The sequence below is a fragment of the Podarcis melisellensis genome (assembly GCF_964234715.1).
Source record: "Podarcis melisellensis genome assembly, chromosome: 14".
NCBI classification, from domain to species: domain Eukaryota; kingdom Metazoa; phylum Chordata; class Lepidosauria; order Squamata; family Lacertidae; genus Podarcis; species Podarcis melisellensis.
In genome coordinates this window covers 6,183,457-6,202,831 of record NC_138546.1, presented here as the reverse complement: position 1 = coordinate 6,202,831, position 19,375 = coordinate 6,183,457, and the positions used below count along the sequence as shown (strand labels likewise).

At 45.9% G+C, this 19,375-nt stretch overlaps 1 protein-coding gene across 1 annotated transcript in view; it reads right to left on the bottom strand.

Moving 5' to 3' along the window:
- The window catches only part of LOC309357091 (unconventional myosin-XV-like), a 100,464-nt gene continuing 81,089 nt past the window's right edge, over nucleotides 1-19,375 (bottom strand). The window contains exons 57-64 of the mRNA XM_081889025.1: nucleotides 18,932-19,009; nucleotides 17,750-17,846; nucleotides 16,697-16,857; nucleotides 8,047-8,180; nucleotides 6,637-6,770; nucleotides 4,778-4,911; nucleotides 3,854-3,994; nucleotides 1-1,522 (exon numbers count right to left, since the gene is read on the bottom strand). Of these exons, the coding sequence (XP_081745151.1) occupies nucleotides 1,421-1,522; nucleotides 3,854-3,994; nucleotides 4,778-4,911; nucleotides 6,637-6,770; nucleotides 8,047-8,180; nucleotides 16,697-16,857; nucleotides 17,750-17,846; nucleotides 18,932-19,009 (981 nt within the window). The 3' untranslated portion in view covers nucleotides 1-1,420. The remainder of the gene's footprint in view (nucleotides 1,523-3,853; nucleotides 3,995-4,777; nucleotides 4,912-6,636; nucleotides 6,771-8,046; nucleotides 8,181-16,696; nucleotides 16,858-17,749; nucleotides 17,847-18,931; nucleotides 19,010-19,375) is intronic.

Genomic DNA, 19,375 nt, shown 5'->3' with positions numbered 1-19,375 from the left:
TGACATAAAATGACACTTTTAATTTTGCTCAAATTGTGAACAAATATAACCCCCCTCAAAAAAGCGCAATTTTGAGTGCAAAAATATTACAAAATATAGCAGGTATCTCTCTCTTTCTCTCTCTCCCCCCCAATAGCACAATAGCAGTTCTTCTGAAGACTGGTTGCTTTTATAAAAATAAAGAGCAAAGTTGCAGAAAAAGCCATATTCTTGAAACCGGACCAAAGTATGTTAAAAAAACAACAGAACTTGTGAATAACTTTGCAAACGACTTGTGCACGTAAACAGACAGAGGCTGGGGACAAGCAACGGATGATTCATCATCATGCTTTGCTCGGAAGCTTCCAGACACATCTGGCTGACAGCTGTTGCAAAGTGAGTGCCAGGCCAGATGGCATCTTGATCTGCTCCAGCTCAGAAGTTCTTCCATAGGTTCTATCCACCCACCTCAAATTTCTTATTAGGAGAATCTGGGCTCAGGCTTCAACTCCTGGTGTAGAAGGACTTCTCATATATAGCAGCCTATAGGGACAGACGAGTGCAGTCTTCCCAAACCTGGCACACCCACACACACACACATCAGATGTTTGTAGGAGATTTATGCAGCCAAATCTGCATAAATTGTGCATAATAGTAAGAAATGGGTAAAGGATCACAGAGTTCTTAAATGCTAAAGAAGTTTCAGATTGGTCCTGTGGCAAGGGAGGAAATAAAGGTTGTTTCCTGTTCCTTTTTCTCTCTCTTATTTTTGAACCATATAACTGACCAGATGTATAAGGCTGGAGCTCCTAAGCCCAGACTCCATGTTTGAAGATACTTTTCATATTTTTGTACTCATGAAGTTTTTATCTGTGTTGCTGTAGCATTGAGTGAGACCACTGATTACTGTAAATAAAGCATTTTAGCTTACTTAAGGTTGTGGTCTATTCACTCCTAGAAGCAAACTGTAAGCACTCAATACTGAGACATTTTAAAGGTCTAACAACCTATATTTCCCACACATTACAAACACTGCATGTATTTCTGTTTTAAACTCTGCTGAAAAGGTTTTTGGCTAGAGAGTGAGTCAAGGCCCACATGCTTTTTGAATTCAGGCAGACATCCATTTTCCTTTTGCAGTTTTTGCATGTGGGACTTCAGGATTAATTGGTATTCACCAGTTATTTTCCCAGGCCATATCTGCCTCCTCCTCAGCAGCCCTCCCCAATGCCACCTCTATCGCGACTTCTTGGTGAATAGGAGGTGCTGCTGGTCTCCCACCCTCAATCCCAATGTCGAACTTTACCTCCCCCTTATTCACTCACACCTTCTTCCTGGGGGAAGCACCACTTTGTGGCTTGCCTCAGGTACCAAAATGTATTGGGCCAGCCCTGAAAGAGAGAGAGAATGAGAGAGAGGGAGAGGTGTGTGGCCAGTCCATTCACAACAACGTGATCTCGCTCGGAGGGAGCGTGAGTCGCTTTTCGCGGGCGTGCAGCAAGCTCTCCATGTGGGTGGCGATTACTCGGCAAAGCTCCAGGCCCTGGAGAGGGAAGGAAATCAAGAAGGTGGACGGTGATTTGACGTTAGTTGAGACACTGCCGTAAAAGCTACTAGCTCCACTAAGCAGGGCTTAGAAGGAATTAGATGGGTGTCAGATCCAGCAAAAGCTCCCTGTTAATTCTTTTTGGATTTTTGGTCCCATAACATGGTCTCGCTAAGGTAGCAAGGCAGTTCATTCTAAGAAATTCAACAATAGATACATAGAAACCAAAATGATACTAATTATGAGATGCATAGATACTAAAGGTTTGCACCCTAGGTATTAAAGACGCCTTCTTAGCCATCACTATCTGTTGGCGTTATCAAACCTCTGCACAGTGAAACTGCCTGTTTACAAAAGTTAAAATGGGTAAACCAGACAGATTGAAGTTGATCTTTCTGTTAAGAGGCTCTAAGTAACACTGAAATGATAAGGAAGGCGTTCAGACGGTGTCGTTGACCATATCCTGCCCATCCAATCTTTTTTGGAGAAATTTAAGCACAAAGTCATTTCAGATCCTCATCTTTACTTTTTCAAAGCCTTACATGGCCTTGCCCTCCCCTTATCTCTCTGCCCTGATATCCTAATATCTCATTGCCAATGACATTCGCTACTCCCAAGCTTTAAAATGCCAAGGAACAACCTGAGCTCAGCAAACTTGTGTATGGCTTTTTCGAGATCTGAATACCAATTTTGCATGGTGCAATTGTGGTGGCTAACAGATGAAGTTACGAGTCACCCGTTTGAATCTCATCTTTTGCATATATTTACCTACCTTGCAGGGCTGTTGTAAATATCACAAAATAATTTGTGCAGAGTGCTTTGGACACAAGAAAATGCAATACACTGGTATTTAAAAAAAATAAGTTTTATCATCCCAATTGCATGCTACCTACCATCTGAAGGTTAAGCTTCACAGAGCCAGTGGAAGGAGACAGGAGAAGACAGAGGAGACAGAAAGAGAGGGGAGGGGAGGAGAATGATGTGAGTTAAGCATATTTGCAGAGTTGCATCATATTTCCAACAAAGTCTAAATGTGCATAATAAATTATAAAGCTTATGCTAGATTCTGAAAATGTGGCTCAAGAAGCTCTGGTGCGCAGCACTGTAATGTGCCGTGAGATTTTATTTAGGCCAGGAGTCTAAATAAAAGCCAAATGAACAAATGCTTTCTGGATGCAAAGAACAAAACTAAACACCCTACTCAAATATTTTCCCAATCAGATTTTTGTACAAATGAGCTTGCCAGTCTGAATTTAAAGGTGACAGATCCACAAAGGGAGATGCAAGGTCACCCCACCAATACATTTTGCTAGAATTCTCACAACTATTCGCTTTTTCCTGGACTTTCCACAGGCAAAGGAGGAACCTGAAAATCTGCTGTGGGGTAAAATCTGCTTTGCCGTAACACCTTCGGGGGATGTATGGATCCCACCCTCTCTCCCTTGAGAAATGCTATGAGTCTCACCAAATCAGCTCCAGCTTCCCTCAAAATTCCTAGGATGTTTTGCCCAAGGTGGAATTCTCAAAGTCACACCAGATCTAACTTCAGGTGAAAATTTTGTGTTGCCCCTAACTCCTCAGGCCTGTTTCAGTGTGTCTTGCTGGGCTCATGCCATGAGGCTGGCTCATTAGGACGAATGCAGTGCAGGCTTATCTCTTTGGGCCAATGGGGCCAATACATTTCGGTACCCGAGGCCCCACCAAGCTCAGCTTCCCTCAGCCAAGCTCCACTTGACTACCTCTTTGTCAGCTTCTTCCAGTATACCTGAAGGAGCCTCTCCACCCCCATCATCCTGCCCGGACACTGAGGTCAGTGCCGAGGGCCTTCTGGCAGTTCCCTCACTGTGAGAAGTGAAGTTACAGGGAACCAGGCAGAGGGCCTTCTCGGTAGTGGCACCCGCCCTGTGGAACACCCTCCCACCAGATGTCAAAGAGAAAAACAACTACCAGACTTTCAGAAGACATCTGAAGGCAGCTCTGTTTAGGGAAGCTTTTAATGTTTAATAGACTATTGCATTTTAATATCCTGTTGGAAGCCGCCCAGAGTGGCTGGGGAAACCCAGCCAGATGGGCAGGGTATAAATAAATTATTATTATTATTATTATTATTATTATTATTATTATTATTATTATTATTATTCCTCAGCATCAGTATTGCCTTTGCAGAACGGAGGAGGATAGGGACAAATCCAGAAATAAATGGCTCCACCTGTTGTTCCGCCTACTGCCTGGACTCCCTGCCTTCTACCCTGGCAGTTCCAAGGGTACCAGTCATCACTGGCCGCGGGGGAATTATCCTGTATCAGTACAGGCATTTTCCTGCTTTACCTGCTCCAGCTGCAGCTGCGTGATCCTTTGGGACATCAAGCCCCCCAGCATGATCTCTACGTAGGGGTAGCTGGATCCAGCCGAGGGCCGTTGGGTGCGTGTGGACTGAATCTCTTTCAGGGAGAATGTCACAATGGGTTCCTGGAAGAGGAAGGAAAGAGCCATGTTGTAGCTGCTAGTGACTTGTGGACCAGTAGAATACGTGAAACCCCAGCAGAGTCTTCAGAGATTTCCTGCTCCCAGCAACACAGCTTCTTCCAGAGTCCCTGGTAAATGGAAAAACTCCTTTCCCTTCATATACACTTAATAAAACTTAAGCCAGTGTGGTGTAGTGGTTAGGAGCGGGAGACTCGTAATCTGGGGAACTGGGTTCGCGTCTCCGCTCCTCCACATGCAGCTGCTGGGTGACCTTGGGCCAGCCACACTTCTCTGAAGTCTCTCAGCCCCACTCACCTCACAGAGTGTTTGTTGTGGGGGAGGAAGGGAAAGGAGAATGTTAGCCGCTTTGAGACTCCTTCGGGTAGTGATAAAGCGGGATATCAAATCCAAACTCTTCTTCCTCTTCTAATAAAAAGCATATTTTTTTTAAAAAAAGAAAAACTCCTTTCCCATGCAGTTCAAAGGAATGCTTTGTTTTCTGTATCCAGACACAAGACAAAGCTGAACCCTGCTATCTACTATAAACAGTTCTTCTGGTCTTTGAAGTAAAGACACATACATCTACAGAGATCCACTAACACTGTCACCATGCTAGCTTACGCTGCTGTGCAAAACCCACAGCCTCTTCCCTTGACTCGCGCAGATTCAGAGTCAGACCCCAACAGCATCAGGACTTGCAACAGGACTTGCTGTCGTGGGCCAGGAGCCAGCTTCGCCTGCTGAACAGCAGCCTGAAAGGGGGACGGGACAATCCACAAAACCTACGTGGGTTTCCTTGTTCAGGAAGTTGAGTCCATTCTGGTTCACAGCCAGGATGCAGGGGGAGATGATGGTGTTGTTGCTGCAGCTCTGGATGTAGAAGAAGGATGAGCCGAACATGGGGAAAGCGCTCAGGAGCCCTGGAGGGGGGAGCGGAATTGGAATGATCTGCAACACCACCATTATTGTGAAATACGGTATTACTGGGGCAAGAGACAAAGGGGTCCTTTGCTCAACTTCAGATTGATCTGGAGAAAAGGGTTTTCCCCCCCTTATGGAATTAAGAGTGTAAGAAAAGCCTGTTGGGTCCATACAATGGCCTCTCTAGCCTAGCAACCTGCTCTCACATGGCTAACCAGATTTGCAGCTAGACTACATAACTTATTGTGGGCCGGTAACTTTTCTTGCCTCAATTATAAAGCAGAATGTGCATGTTTTACCGTAAACATTTTAAGCACATTCTGGGCAGTGCTGGAACAAAACCAGCTGCCTTAGAGGAAGGATTTTGCTCACCCGATGGAGGAGGAGCTTTGTCGCGTGTGTGTGTTTTCACTGCTGCAAGATGTGCCAACGATTGTCACTAGTTAAGATGGCTTTACAGCTGTACCTTGGTTTGCAAACAGCTTAGTTCTCAAACATTTTGGCTCCCGAACGCTGCAAACCCGGAAGTGACTGTTCCGGTTTCCGAATGATTTTTGGAAGCTGAATGTCCAACAGGGCTTCCACAGCTTCTGATTGGCTACAGGAATTTACTGCAGCCAATGAGAAGACGCACTTTGGTTTTTGAACGTTTTGGAAGTCGAATGGACTTCTGGAACGGATTCCCTTCAACTTCCAAGGTATGACTGTAGAAGGTGATTAGACAATCCATGAAGGAGGAAGAAATCTAACAAGCACCTATTTGCCATGATCCCTAAATGGAACTTTCACTTTGGGGTGCAGTGAAACTCAGTTTGTTGCCTCCTTCATATCCTATCTTGGGGATTTCTTGGAAGTATCTGACTGGCTGCTCTTGGACCTGCCTCGGTCTAATCCGATAGGGCTTTTTCTTTATTCAAGTCCAGGAGTGGAGAACTCCCCCCCCCACACACATTCCATCCAGTAGGCAAGATGCTCAGCAGCTAGATTTCATCTGCTGTCTGGTTCCTACACTACCTGTTCAGTGTGGCAAGGAAAGGGTTTTGATGCTGTACTATGTGAGTTAACTGTAGCTTCTTTCTCTGCAAGAGGATCTGTTGCAAGGAGATCAAAGCAGAAGTGGAAATATTTCAGCAGACTTGTGCTCCTTGCAAATATGCAAAAAGGAGCTCATGCATTCTGCAATTGCATGCGCATAATTTTTGGGATGCAAGTGCATTTTGAAGCTTGAGGCTTTAAACAGCTGTAAGGCTGGGCTTGCAGCTCAGATGTGCAGCATTCTGCTGGGATCGCAGAGTTCTTTGTGACTTTTGTGCTGTCAGGACAGATGAATGGTGTTGGTGAGCTTTTTATTTATTTCGCTTTTTTAAACAAACAAACTTTGTAGAAAGAATTGAAGAAAATGGAAGGTGAACCTTGAGTGGAGTTGCTAGGTAATAAATAAATAAATGCCTGTGTGACAATGGGAAATAGCTTTGTGTATGTGAGCGGGTCTAGCCTGCCCACTAATTGAACGTGGCCCCTGATAGCTTTCTACTGGGCTGATGTGGCCCTTGGCCCGAGAAAGCTTCCGCCCTACTGTACTGGTTCAACCAAGGCAGCCAGTCCCCTTTATTATGGCTCATTTCTTTAACTTTGGCTGGTTGGCACTGTTTACATGGGCAAGACCTTCCCAGGGCTATGCCCTGGGTCAATTAATGCCACTTCCTTGAAAGTCAACATCTTACCTAGGAACTGTGCCCTAGCTTGGTGGGCACTCAAGGCCTGCGCTTGCTGCAGGTGGTGCATGACCATGTCCAGCCATGACTGGGCCTTCTGCAGATGGTAGAACTGGGGCGGGATGTAGTCCTGAACCTCCCGGCTGGGATGGGGAAGCAGAAACAGAAGAAGAGGAAAGGTCATAAACCACCTAGGATGGGCTGCGGAACCAGAAGCCCTCCTGCTGTTATTGGACTACAGCGCCCACCATCCTTGACTACTGGCCATTGTGGCTGGGGCTGATGGGAGTTGTAGTCCAACAACATCTGGAGGGCAGCGGAATGGAGAAGGTTGTCTTAGACAGCTTCAAAACAAGATGCTTCAAGCAATTAAAATTATTTCAGTTAGGACAGTTGTTGGACTCCAACTCCCATCATCCACTACTGCTGGCCTTGCTTGCTGGGGCTGATAGGAGTTGGAGTCCAAGAAATAGCAGGGTGATCAGGTTGGTAAAAAGAAACGCATATTGCAAAGGCCTGCACAGTTTTGTTGTTGTTGTTTAGTCGTTTAGTTGTGTCCAACTCTTTGTGACCCCATGGACCAGAGCACGCCAGGCACTCCTGTCTTCCAGTGGAGGTCTAAAAGGAGAAGGGGAAGGCGTCTTGCCAAACCTCTACTGGCAGGAAGTTCCACAGGGCAGGACCTGCCACAATCATGGCTCAATCCCTAGCATAGCTGTCAACTTACAGATTTGAAAATAAGGGACCAGCAGTCTCCAAAATAAGGGATCAGCAGCCAAAATAAGGGATTTTCCAAGCACAGGTATGTTCAACTTCTGAACCCCTCCAAGCCAAAGGCAGAAAGCCCAGCCAGTAGCCAAACGAAGCCTCAAGCGGTGGTTCCCACAGCGCAGCAACCCGGCAAAGAGGATGCAGCAAGGAAAACCACCATCACCTCTCCGCTGGGAAGCGCTGAGCAAAGGCTAGTTCCAAGGCAACGCAGCCGATTTGATCGGCACAAGGCATGCAAGCTCCACCCCCCAGTCGTTCTTAGACTTCTTATTGGGTGAGCAACGCAGCCAAGCAACACTGTTGGAGCCTCCCTCCTTCCTGGCCGGCAGGGAGGGTGGGAGAGGAGCTGCTTCCTTTGAAACCCGGGAAATTTAAGGGACATCATCAATAAGGGACAGCAGCGGGACACGGCGCTGGGATAAGGGACGTTTCCGCCAAATAAGGGACGGTTGACAGCTATGATCCCTAGTAAAAGCCGACCAGACCTCAGGGGCTTGGAGAGCCATCTAAGAGGGCCTTGATGATGGAGGAAGAGCATAAGAAGCAGCCCCCTAGCACCTGCCAGCTCAGAATTGCTTCCTGGTTGGAGGGGGGACCTGTCCCCTTTTTGCCCTGTCCCTGCAACCCCCTAACCTACAGGGCACCTACACGGTAGGCAGGTAGAAGCTGTCCTTTGCTCGGTGCTGCAGAGCAGCCAGCTTGGAGACTTGCTGGAACTGTTGCTCACTTGGCCTCATGGGCGGGAGAGTGTTGAAGAGCCCCTTGAGATAATCAGGGAGAACCTGAGGGAACGAGAGGAGGAGTCATAAATACGAACAATAATTAAGTAGCATTTGGAGCTTCCAAATATTTTAAATGCTGTATATACTACGATCTTGTAAGGTGGAATTTTCATGGATTCCGCTACCATGCGGAGGAGCTGTTCCTTAGCATGTACCTTGAGAAATGTCACAGACTACTTCCTGCATTGACATGGCACCCAGTTCGGGAATTTTACTGAGTTATAAATCTTTCTAATCACTGTTTGAAATGTGGCATCTGAATATAGACTGCATTTTTAATCAAGACTTATATTGGCTTATATCTTGATCAGGTTCCTAAATTAAATGGGCTTAGATTTTCAAAGGTTTCATGCCAGGCAGAAAAAAACCTTGGCAAGAGGTTTTCTCCTAAGACAAGAGGGCCCCATTGATGGGAAATTACATATGCTGCCCCAAGGCTGAAAAAACACTATTAAGAATGGGTAAATAGTAAAATAATACCAATGTGCCTCCCAGTAAAATGAGCCATATCTTCTTCCTAAGGTTGAAAGGCCAAGAGCAAATGGTTTTGAAAAACAACTGGCTGGAGAAGGGGGGGAGTGTAAACAGGGGAAGAGACTTTTTCTTCACTTTTTATTTTGAGGCTGTAAACTGTTCCTTCCTTTTACTTTGAGGAGATTTATCCTTCTAAAAAGCTATATATGATAATGTATGAAATATATTAGCTTAAATATATTGGCTTAAATGTAATTATGCAAAGGATTTAAGAAATGCTAGATTCATAGAGTCATATTGCAATAGGAGACCAGAGGGGCAAATGAGCCTAGCCCCCCCTTGCCAGACAGGAGACGCCATCGAACACTTCTGATATATAGTTGTCAGGCATTTGTTTAAAAGACCCTCAAATGAAGGAGATCTTTCAATGTTGATGTGAACTCAAGATCCTTGACATCTGTTGAACATAAAAATGTAAGATTAAACATTTGTTTTAGAAGGCAATAGGGCAAGAGGTGAGCTGGTAATTAAGATTCCATGTAAGATATATTATTACTTATATGTCAAATATATAGCTCTTTGTCTCCCTTATAAGGATAGGAGGATATGGGTGTATCTTTTTGTGATTAGTTATAGCAATCAGCCAATAGGAAATCCAACCAGGCTGATTGAACAGAGGCAGCCCCAGGAGGAGCAAAGGGGGCTGGATTAAGGGAATATAAGTGCTGGCCATAATGGCAGGAGGCAGGCCAGAGCTTGGTAACCATATACCACTGAGCCTCTCATTTATTTGTCTGACAAATAAATTATTATTTTAATTTCTCTGTTGCTGCGTTGAATATTTCATTCCAGCTAAGCGTTAACCACAAGCAGGGTGCTACATTTTATGGTGCCCTGTGACTCGGATAAGTGGTCTGCTGGAACGCAGCCCCTTCGCCCTATTGGACAGGGTACAAGAGAGAGGATCTCTAAACTGCTTCCCAGCGCGCACTGGTAAATTTTTCCAGGGGGAATGCAGAAGTCTCGTCTGTCTGATACCCTGCCCACTGACGGCGACGGACCGGGGGGGACCAGAGAAATAAACAGGCAACCAGCTAAGGGTAAGTGCACTAAGGGGTTTTGGCCCTCCAATTAATTGGGAGGAAGAGAAGTCCTGATCAAACTTCTGCGTCTCAGTAAGGGGAAACTGAGTACGCTAGGTGGTTGGGTACATCAGATGGTGGTCTGGTGGAGGAAAAGGGAAAATTGGGAGGTAGAGTGTGGTGAAGTATCCAGCGCATTGCATGTGTGAGAAAGTACAATGTGTAGCTGACCTAAGTGTGGAGTGAGTACTACTTCGTTTCCCAGTAAGGCGTGTGTGTGAGTGACTGAGTGGATACTTCACAGGGCCATACAATGGGAGTTGGGGGTTCAAAGGGGGAAATACACCTCTTGAATGTATGTTAAATAATTTTAAGAAAGCCTTCTCAGGGGCATATGGAGTCAAAATGACGCCAGAGCGCTTGAGAACGTTATGTGAACTAGAATGGCCAAAACAAAATACTGAATGGCCATCCCAGGGAACCTTTGATATAAATTTAGTAAGCAAACTTTGGTCTGATATCGCCAAAGAAACTGGAGGGTGCCCAGAACAATTTCCATATATAGATTCCTGGCTGAGCACATTAAAAAAAAAATCCTCCATGGATAAGGGAATGCAAAGTCCAACGATGCAAATTATTGGCTGTAAAAGCCGAAGCTAGGAAAGGAATCTTGCCAAATAAACTTAAACCCATTTTTGAGGGACCAGAGGAAGAGGTGCTTCCACCTCCACCCTATGCTCCACAACGAAGGGAGTCTAATCCAAACACTCCACCAGTTGTAACCCCAAGGCAAGAAACTGGAATGAATAATGGGAGTGGAGTCACAGAGCTTGATTCCTTGATAGATTATGATAAATATCTTCAGGAGGCATTGGAGTCCTATAATGAAGCCCAAGCAGAAGTGGTTATTCCACCTGTGAGTCCCAGTAGAACTCCATCTACAGTCTCTTTTAGTGGAACAACTGATTGCCTACCCCAAACCCCTGTACATCCAAGTCCTAGAGAATTATTACAGAAGTTACAGGGAGACCTTAATCGGTCAGCAAGCAATACAGCCAGGCGTATAAAGCTGCTAAAAGAACGCCTTGGGACAAATACCATCCCCTATGATTTGAGGCCCCTAGAGCAAAGTGAAGAAAAAGGTCACGTAGTAGCCCCTCTTAGAAGAGTATTTGATGCACTTGAGGAGCCTGTGCTGGTTAATGGGCAACCTGGACCACGGCCACCTCGAACTTCGACCCTGCAATGTATTCCATTCACAACTACAGATCTGATGAATTGGAAAACACCCCATCTTTCGCAGAAAAACCTCAGGCTATGATGGACTTGGTGACCTCAATAGTAATAGTCCTATTTGGACAGATTGTCGCCAGCTCCTGAATACTCTTTTCACCACTGAGGAAAGGAGAGACATAATTGAAAAGGCACAGATATATTTGCGTGAGCAGGCCAGAGTGGGAAATATTTATAATATTGACCATCATCTCCAGGACAACTTTCCCTTGGAAGATCCTAATTGGGATCCAAACAATGCAATTCACCTGGCCAGGCTTACTACCTACCGCCAGACACTTGTGCAAGGCATCTGCAGGGCATGCCAGAAGCCCACTAATATGTCTAAAGCAGGGGTGTCAAACTCAAATTCATCGGGGGGCCGCATCAACAGTTTGGTCACCCTCAAAGGGTCGGTTGTATCTGTAGGACTATGTGTCCACTCTTTATTTGTATGGTGCATGTATGGGGACATATTTATACTACTGCTGGCATTATATCACTCCGTTTCTCCTCTCTTCTACAATGGGAATAACCATGGCCTACCTCCTAGGATTGTTGTGAGATCACATTAAGTGTGTGCAATCGGGTACTGCTGCTGCAAGGCTGAAAACAAGAAACCAGCTCCCTAAAATACAAGCTGGCAATAGCCCATTATGTGGGTCAGAGGCGGCTCTGGTGCAAGTTCAGCTTTTCTGCGGAGCTCAGAGAGGCATTTGCCACCCTAACCCACCACGCTCCGTTGGCCCCAGTGTCTGTTGCGTGTGCCCCCGGGGGGGGGGGATGATTGCCACGAGGCTTCCGGCAGGTGCTTCACCCAGGAGGGAGAGGGCCCAGCCTGCCTCCATCTCTTACGGCCCTGCACCCCAGGGACCAGGCCGGGCTGTGCCAAGCCTGCAAAGGAAAAGCACAGGCTGCTTTAATATCCCCATGTGCTTGCTGACCCATAACACTGTTTCGTGTTCGGTGCGCACCCACAAAAAGACTTAAGTTGTCACCTTTTGAGCTCCTGTATGGGAGGCCGCCCTCCTTTGTTCAGGATATTCCAACTGACCTCAAACAAATAGGAGACCATGTGACACAGGGACAAGTGCAATCTCTCCCGTGTTTTTGTCTCTCTCCCGTGTTTGTTTGTTTTTTTTTTCTTAACAGGTGGGCCCTCAAGCACACGCCGTGCAGCATTGCCAAGCCGATTCATCAGCTCCAGACTGGCATAGCACATGGGTGAAAGAGTGGAAACGTGATCCACTTGCACCTAAGTGGCGTGGACCTTACACCGTCCTGCTCTCTATTCTAACAGCGGTGAAGGTAGCTGAGGTGACCCCCTGGATTCATCACTCTCGTTTAAAGAAGTCTGAAGGCAGTTGGACATGCAAAGGTGACCCCTCTAATCCTTTAAAACTGACTCTCTCCAAAAACCCCTGTATCTAGCCCTACCGGGAGCGGGTTAGGTCACGGGCAACATTTGACGACCGGCCTGCTGCAGCCACAACCTGGAAGCTGGCTGACCTGCGCACGCCTGAAGCTTGAGGAGCGTCTAAACCAGCAATTGTGAACGGGAAGATTCTCTTATACAATTGATTGACTGCCCCCTTGTGGAACAATTATAAGTGATATTACACATTGGGGATCCTTGGGATATATGTTTTGGTCTTGGTGGTTCCCCATTTCTGTCACTGGGGGAATTATATTGGGACTAATAATTATTTGCTATCACAATAAGGTAATCTTTTGTGGAAGGAATGCATATGCTAGACATCAACATGATTTTATTATTAATCCTGATCCCTTGGGAAGGGGAAGGGTCCATGAATCTGACCAAATTTGCTAAATATGGATTCCGCCATGACCACAATATGTGGGTAGGCTTAGCTGAGATGATAGCCAATGTTGCAAATAGGACTAATTGCCTTGTTTGCTCTCTTGGGCCAGATGATTCAGAGGGAGGTATGCCCTTATTACCAATACCATTAAGTGCCATTGGTATGGTAAGCGAAATGCCACACCAAACAGAAGTACAGAATTTCCCCGGTTGGAACTCAACTAAACCAATACGAGTTATACCTGTGCAAGGGGAAATCTGTGTGCATAAATCATCAGATGCAGCTGACCCTACCATGATAGGCTCTTCTCATTGCCACTATACTTGGGATTATATTAAGAATAGTCAAACCTGGGCAAACGGTACTACGTATCGAACTCGGAATACCTTGCCCTGTGCACCTCCTTTTATTTATGCATGGAAAGTGGTGTGGAACATAACTGTGACAGAAAAAGGCAATCTAACATACTGCACTGTGAACTCTCTACCTCTTTTGATATTTTCGCCTTCTGTACTCCAAGTACCAAAAACCTCAGACCCGATGGTTGTGGTGGATATGTGGAGAATGGGCATACAAGAAACTCCCTTCCAAATGGAGTGGGACTTGTTTCCTGGGATGGGTATTACCACCAATGTGGATTATGCCCACTAGTTCAGCTAAGCGAACACGAAGGAATGCTGATATTTCTCGTATAGCAGGAGGAAGTACCCAAAGTTGGAGCGGTACTGATGATTGGCCGCCAGAGCGCATTATAGCCTATTATGATCCTGCCTCCTGGAATCCTGGTGAGCTCATACAAGGGGCACGGGATCCTATTTATAAACTAAACAGAATAATTCGATTGCAAGCAGTAGTGGAACTTGTAACCAATGCAACGGCCCAGAGTTTGAGACTTATTGCACAACAGTTGGATGAAAGTAGAGCCGCCATTATGCAGCTGAAAATGGGAATGGATTATGTACTTGCCAGGCAGGGAGGCCTATGTGGAGTCTTGAACTTGACAGGGAATGCCTGTTGCTTTAACATTTCTGATAATGGTGAGGCAATCCGTGTGTTGGCTACAAAGATGGAGAATATAGCACATGTCCAAGTATAAACATGGGAAGGATGGGATATGGGATGGCTCACCAATTGGTTACCTAATGTTGCGGGACTCAAAGGGATATTATTGTCTTGCTTGTTTTTCTTGACGGTAGTAATAATGGTTTTATGTATGGTGCCATGTATCATCTCATGTTTTAGAAGTACAATTAGCAAGATGATTTCGAATGAAACTCTACCTCATATCATGGCCCTATACAGAGCTTTACCTCAGGAATATGATGATCAAGCTATCAAGGACGCTTGGTAAGCAAGGTCCTTGAGCTTGAAAGGGGGGAATGTGGCATCTGAATATAGACTGCATTTTTAATCAAGACTTATATTGGCTTATATCTTGATCAGGTTCCTAAATTAAATGGGCTTAGATTTTCAAAGGTTTCATGCCAGGCAGAAAAAAACCTTGGCAAGAGGTTTTCTCCTAAGACAAGAGGGCCCCATTGATGGGAAATTACATATGCTGCCCCAAGGCTGAAAAAACACTATTAAGAATGGGTAAATAGTAAAATAATACCAATGTGCCTCCCAGTAAAATGAGCCATATCTTCTTCCTAAGGTTGAAAGGCCAAGAGCAAATGGTTTTGAAAAACAACTGGCTGGAGAAGGGGGGGAGTGTAAACAGGGGAAGAGACTTTTTCTTCACTTTTTATTTTGAGGCTGTAAACTGTTCCTTCCTTTTACTTTGAGGAGATTTATCCTTCTAAAAAGCTATATATGATAATGTATGAAATATATTAGCTTAAATATATTGGCTTAAATGTAATTATGCAAAGGATTTAAGAAATGCTAGATTCATAGAGTCATATTGCAATAGGAGACCAGAGGGGCAAATGAGCCTAGCCCCCCCTTGCCAGACAGGAGACGCCATCGAACACTTCTGATATATAGTTGTCAGGCATTTGTTTAAAAGACCCTCAAATGAAGGAGATCTTTCAATGTTGATGTGAACTCAAGATCCTTGACATCTGTTGAACATAAAAATGTAAGATTAAACATTTGTTTTAGAAGGCAATAGGGCAAGAGGTGAGCTGGTAATTAAGATTCCATGTAAGATATATTATTACTTATATGTCAAATATATAGCTCTTTGTCTCCCTTATAAGGATAGGAGGATATGGGTGTATCTTTTTGTGATTAGTTATAGCAATCAGCCAATAGGAAATCCAACCAGGCTGATTGAACAGAGGCAGCCCCAGGAGGAGCAAAGGGGGCTGGATTAAGGGAATATAAGTGCTGGCCATAATGGCAGGAGGCAGGCCAGAGCTTGGTAACCATATACCACTGAGCCTCTCATTTATTTGTCTGACAAATAAATTATTATTTTAATTTCTCTGTTGCTGCGTTGAATATTTCATTCCAGCTAAGCGTTAACCACAAGCAGGGTGCTACAGAAATACTTCCTTCCTCTCTATAGCCATGTGTGCATACATTATGTATATTTATTATGATTATGATTTAGATTTCTATACTGCCCTTCATAGGGATGTGGTGGCACTGTGGTCTAAACCACTGAGCCTCTTGGGCTTGCTGATCAAAAGGTTGGCGGTTCGAATCCCCGCGACGGGGTGAGCTCCTATTGTTCGGTCCCTGCTCCTGCCAACCCAGCAGTTCAAAAGCAAGCAGTGCAAGTAGATAAATAGGTACCGTTCCGGTGGGAAGGTAAACGCCGTTTCTGTGCGCTGCTCTGGTTCACCAGAAGCGGCTTAGTCATGCTAGCCACATGACCTGGAAGCTGTACACCGGCTCCCTCGGCCAGTAAAGCGAGACGAGTGCTGCAATCCCAGAGATGTCCGCGACTGGACCTAATGGTCAGGGGTACCTTTACCTTTACCTTAACTGCCCTTCATCTGAAGATCACAGGGCGGTTTAGAATATCAAAACACAAAAATACAGGGTTTCCCAAACTTGGGTCTCCGGCTGTTTTTGGACTACAACGCCCATCATCCCTATCTAGCAGGAGCAGTGGTTGGGGATGATGGGAACTGTAGCCTAAAAACAGCCAGAGACCCGAGTTTGGGAAACATTGCTCTAACCATTACACCACCCTGGCTCTCATAACCTGGGCTCTACTCCATTAGAGCTTATTGACACAACAAACCTGTTAGTTTTTAAGACCCTGTCATATTTTTGTGACCACCCATTTTATATAAGGCTTAAAGGTAAAGGTACCCCTGCCCGTACAGGCCAGTCGTGTCTGACTCTAGGGTCGTGTGCTCATCTCACTTAAGAGGCTGGGAGCCAGCACTGTCCGGAGACACTTCCGGGTCACGTGGCCAGTGTGACGAAGCTGCTCTGGCGAGCCGGCACCAGCGCAGCACACGGAAACGCCGTTTACCTTCCCGCTATAACGCGGCACCTATTTATCTACTTGCACTTAGGGGTGCTTTCGAACTGCTAGGTGGGCAGGAGCTGGGACCGAAAGACGGGAGCTCACCCCACCGCGGGGATTCAAACCGCTGACCATACGATCGGCAAGTCCTAGGCACTGAGGTTTTACCCACAATGCCACCCGCGTCCCTTGTATAAGACTTAGCGGGGGGAGAAAGGCCACTTCAGAATCTCTGACCATCTTGAATCGAGTAAAAATAGGCTGCAGAGTCACTGGTCGACCTGTCCTAATCAAAAATGCCTTCCTGCCCAAACAAATGTCACCATCACCAAGACCTGGAAGGAAACCTACCTATGAGTCATTTTGAGAAGGAACAAGATGTGCACTCGGCTGCTCCTCTCTGAAAGCTTTCCCTTTTCTTTGCTGCAAAGGTCTCACCTGATTGTAGTGCATGGTGACATAGAGCTCATTGTCAAACTTTAGCGGCTGGGCCCAGATGACGCGCCGATACCAGAACATGAAGCCGCTGTCCACGTTCTCCATTTCCAAGGCAACATCAAGGATGTACTCCTTTTTGTTCAAAGGCCGAACATTCTGATCTGCGTGGGCGAAATGGCACGGATCGGATTTTTAAAGCAGCCCGGTGTTCCTGGTGAAGTGGGTGACTGCATTCACCTGGTGTACAGTCTGGCCCCCCTAGCTTCCAAATATAGACTGGTGATTTGCTAAAGGGGGGGGGGGTGCAAACTGCTCTTTTCCTACATGGCCCAGAGGATGGTTTTACAGCCCTTTACCAACAGGTGGTGGTAGACACTTTCCAGATAAAGTCCGGCATCTCAAAAAGAAATAACTTTTCAGGCGCAACCGGGTGAATTTTCACAAGCAAGAATGAGAATATAGCCTACAAAATTATACGCCAGGTGTCCTACTGAAACAACATATGACAGGCAATAAATTTATCCGAATTTGGCCATTTTTGTGCAGGGACTCTTTAGAACTCAGGTGTCTGTTCAAATCCACCCACAAAAGCCAATGCATATATTGTTGGGGTGCTGCTAGGAAGCTTAATAGCAAAGTCATTGAAATGGTCAGTTTTGGGGGGTTGGGTAATTCCGGGGTGTATTCATGGAGGATAAGACTGTGTTCCACCTCTGCTGTTGGAGGTGGTATGACTCTGAATACCAGTTGTAGGGAACACAAGTGGGGGGGAGCATTGTTGCACTCAGATCCCATCTGCAGGCTCCCATAAGCGTCTGCTTGGCTCCTATGAAAGGAGGGTGCTGGACCAGATTGGCCTTTGGCCTGATCCAACAGCCAGACTCTTCTCAGGCGCTTATAGTCCACCAGGAGATTAGTAAACCTAGTTTAGGTCTGCAGTGTGATCCGATCCCGAAATCGGTAGTTTGAACAAAATACATAGAGTGGAACGATACGTTTATTCCTGCTCTTTGGACTGAGGGATTCTCTCCTCTGGGGCCCGATGGGACTCACTTCTGTTGGCGACAGCAAAAATGATGTATTCGTCAAAGGCCTCAGGGCGGCGTAGTCCCATCTCGTAGCATAACTCCTCTATCACATCCAGCGCAACCTGGAAATGCAGGTGAGGGACAGAGAAGTTGAGTCACAGATGACCAGGTACATATTCTGGAATGTGGTTCACCTGTCTGCTTGTCTGCCTGCCTGTTCGCTATGGATTAGAGTGTCTTTGCTTAGATGATATCTCGTATCATTGCCAAACTTGTCATGCGGCTTCCCAATGCGGTCTTTGTCTGTGTTTGGATGACATGCGACACCATTTTGAAACAAGATGGTGGACCAAAACATGATTTTGCCATGACTTCGGCCAAACAGACGTGGCAGTTACAAATGAGGTTTCCTGAGGTGGTGGAGGTAGTTTTTAGCTATGTTTGGATGCCTTCAGATGCAATATATTGCTGTATGTGAGAGAGATATAGTGTGTGCACACACAGCCCTAAAACTCTAATTTATACTATCCATTTAAAAATAACAATAGGTTTATTAGAATTCCTGGGCGGCACCGGGCACTTTCTGCTTGTTTTAAATAATGCCAAAGTTCATAAGCAAGGAATACAAACTTTGAAACCATACAGATCTCTTCCGCAAGCTAGATTTATTTATTTTTTAAGGCGATGGAAGGAAAAGATGATTCTGAGAGAGGGCAAGATGCTTATCCCCACCTTGAATTGTTTTAACATTTGAAGATGGTAACGAAGGAAGCTCCTGCAAGCTGATTAAGTCACAACTGTTGAGGGCAGTTAGCATGGAGAAAGAAACAATTTAAAACAACCTACAATCACAAAAATAATGCGTACAGTAAGCTAGTTCCTACACACACTCTCACACACATCCAGCAGTTTGGCATCCGGCTGGACCAGATAACCTGTAGGATCTCTTTTCAACTCCACGATTCTGTGACTCTATGCAAGAAACATTATCAGAGTTCAAAGACTCAGTTCCACCCAGGCAAAAACACTGAAAGCAGGGGCGGTAAGAGGCATGGCTCAGGGTGAGGAGGCATGGCCAGGGAGCAGTTGTGGGCTGGGGAAAGTCCTAACGGCACAGAGAGGCCTGTAGGGTCGACATTTGGCCCTGGGGCCTGAAATTCCCCTTCCCTGATCTATGGGGATGAGAGATCCTTCCTCTTCCACTCACCGAACAAGTTTTGATCTTGAGGTGCCTCTCGATCCCTCCCGGTAAGAGGAACAGCTGCCGCTTGGAGCTCCTTCCGGCCTTGGCAAAGGAAGGAAGGAAGGAAGGAAAGACAAAGTTCATAAGTAAAAATGGAAGAGAATTCTGCATTTTAAAGTAAACTAACTTATCTCATAATCTCTACATTTATATGCCAAGTGAGAAGCAGCTAACCATCAGAGCACGTCAGTGGCGTAGCGTGGGTTGTCAGCACCCGGGGCAAGGCAAGTAATTTGCACCCCCTGACCCATGGATTGGGACGCGGGTGGCACTGTGGGTTAAAGCCTCAGCGCCTAGGACTTGCCGATCGTATGGTCGGCGGTTCGAATCCCCGTGGCGGGGTGCGCTCCCGTCTTTCGGTCCCAGCGCCTGCCAACCTAGCAGTTCGAAAGCACCTCCGGGTGCAAG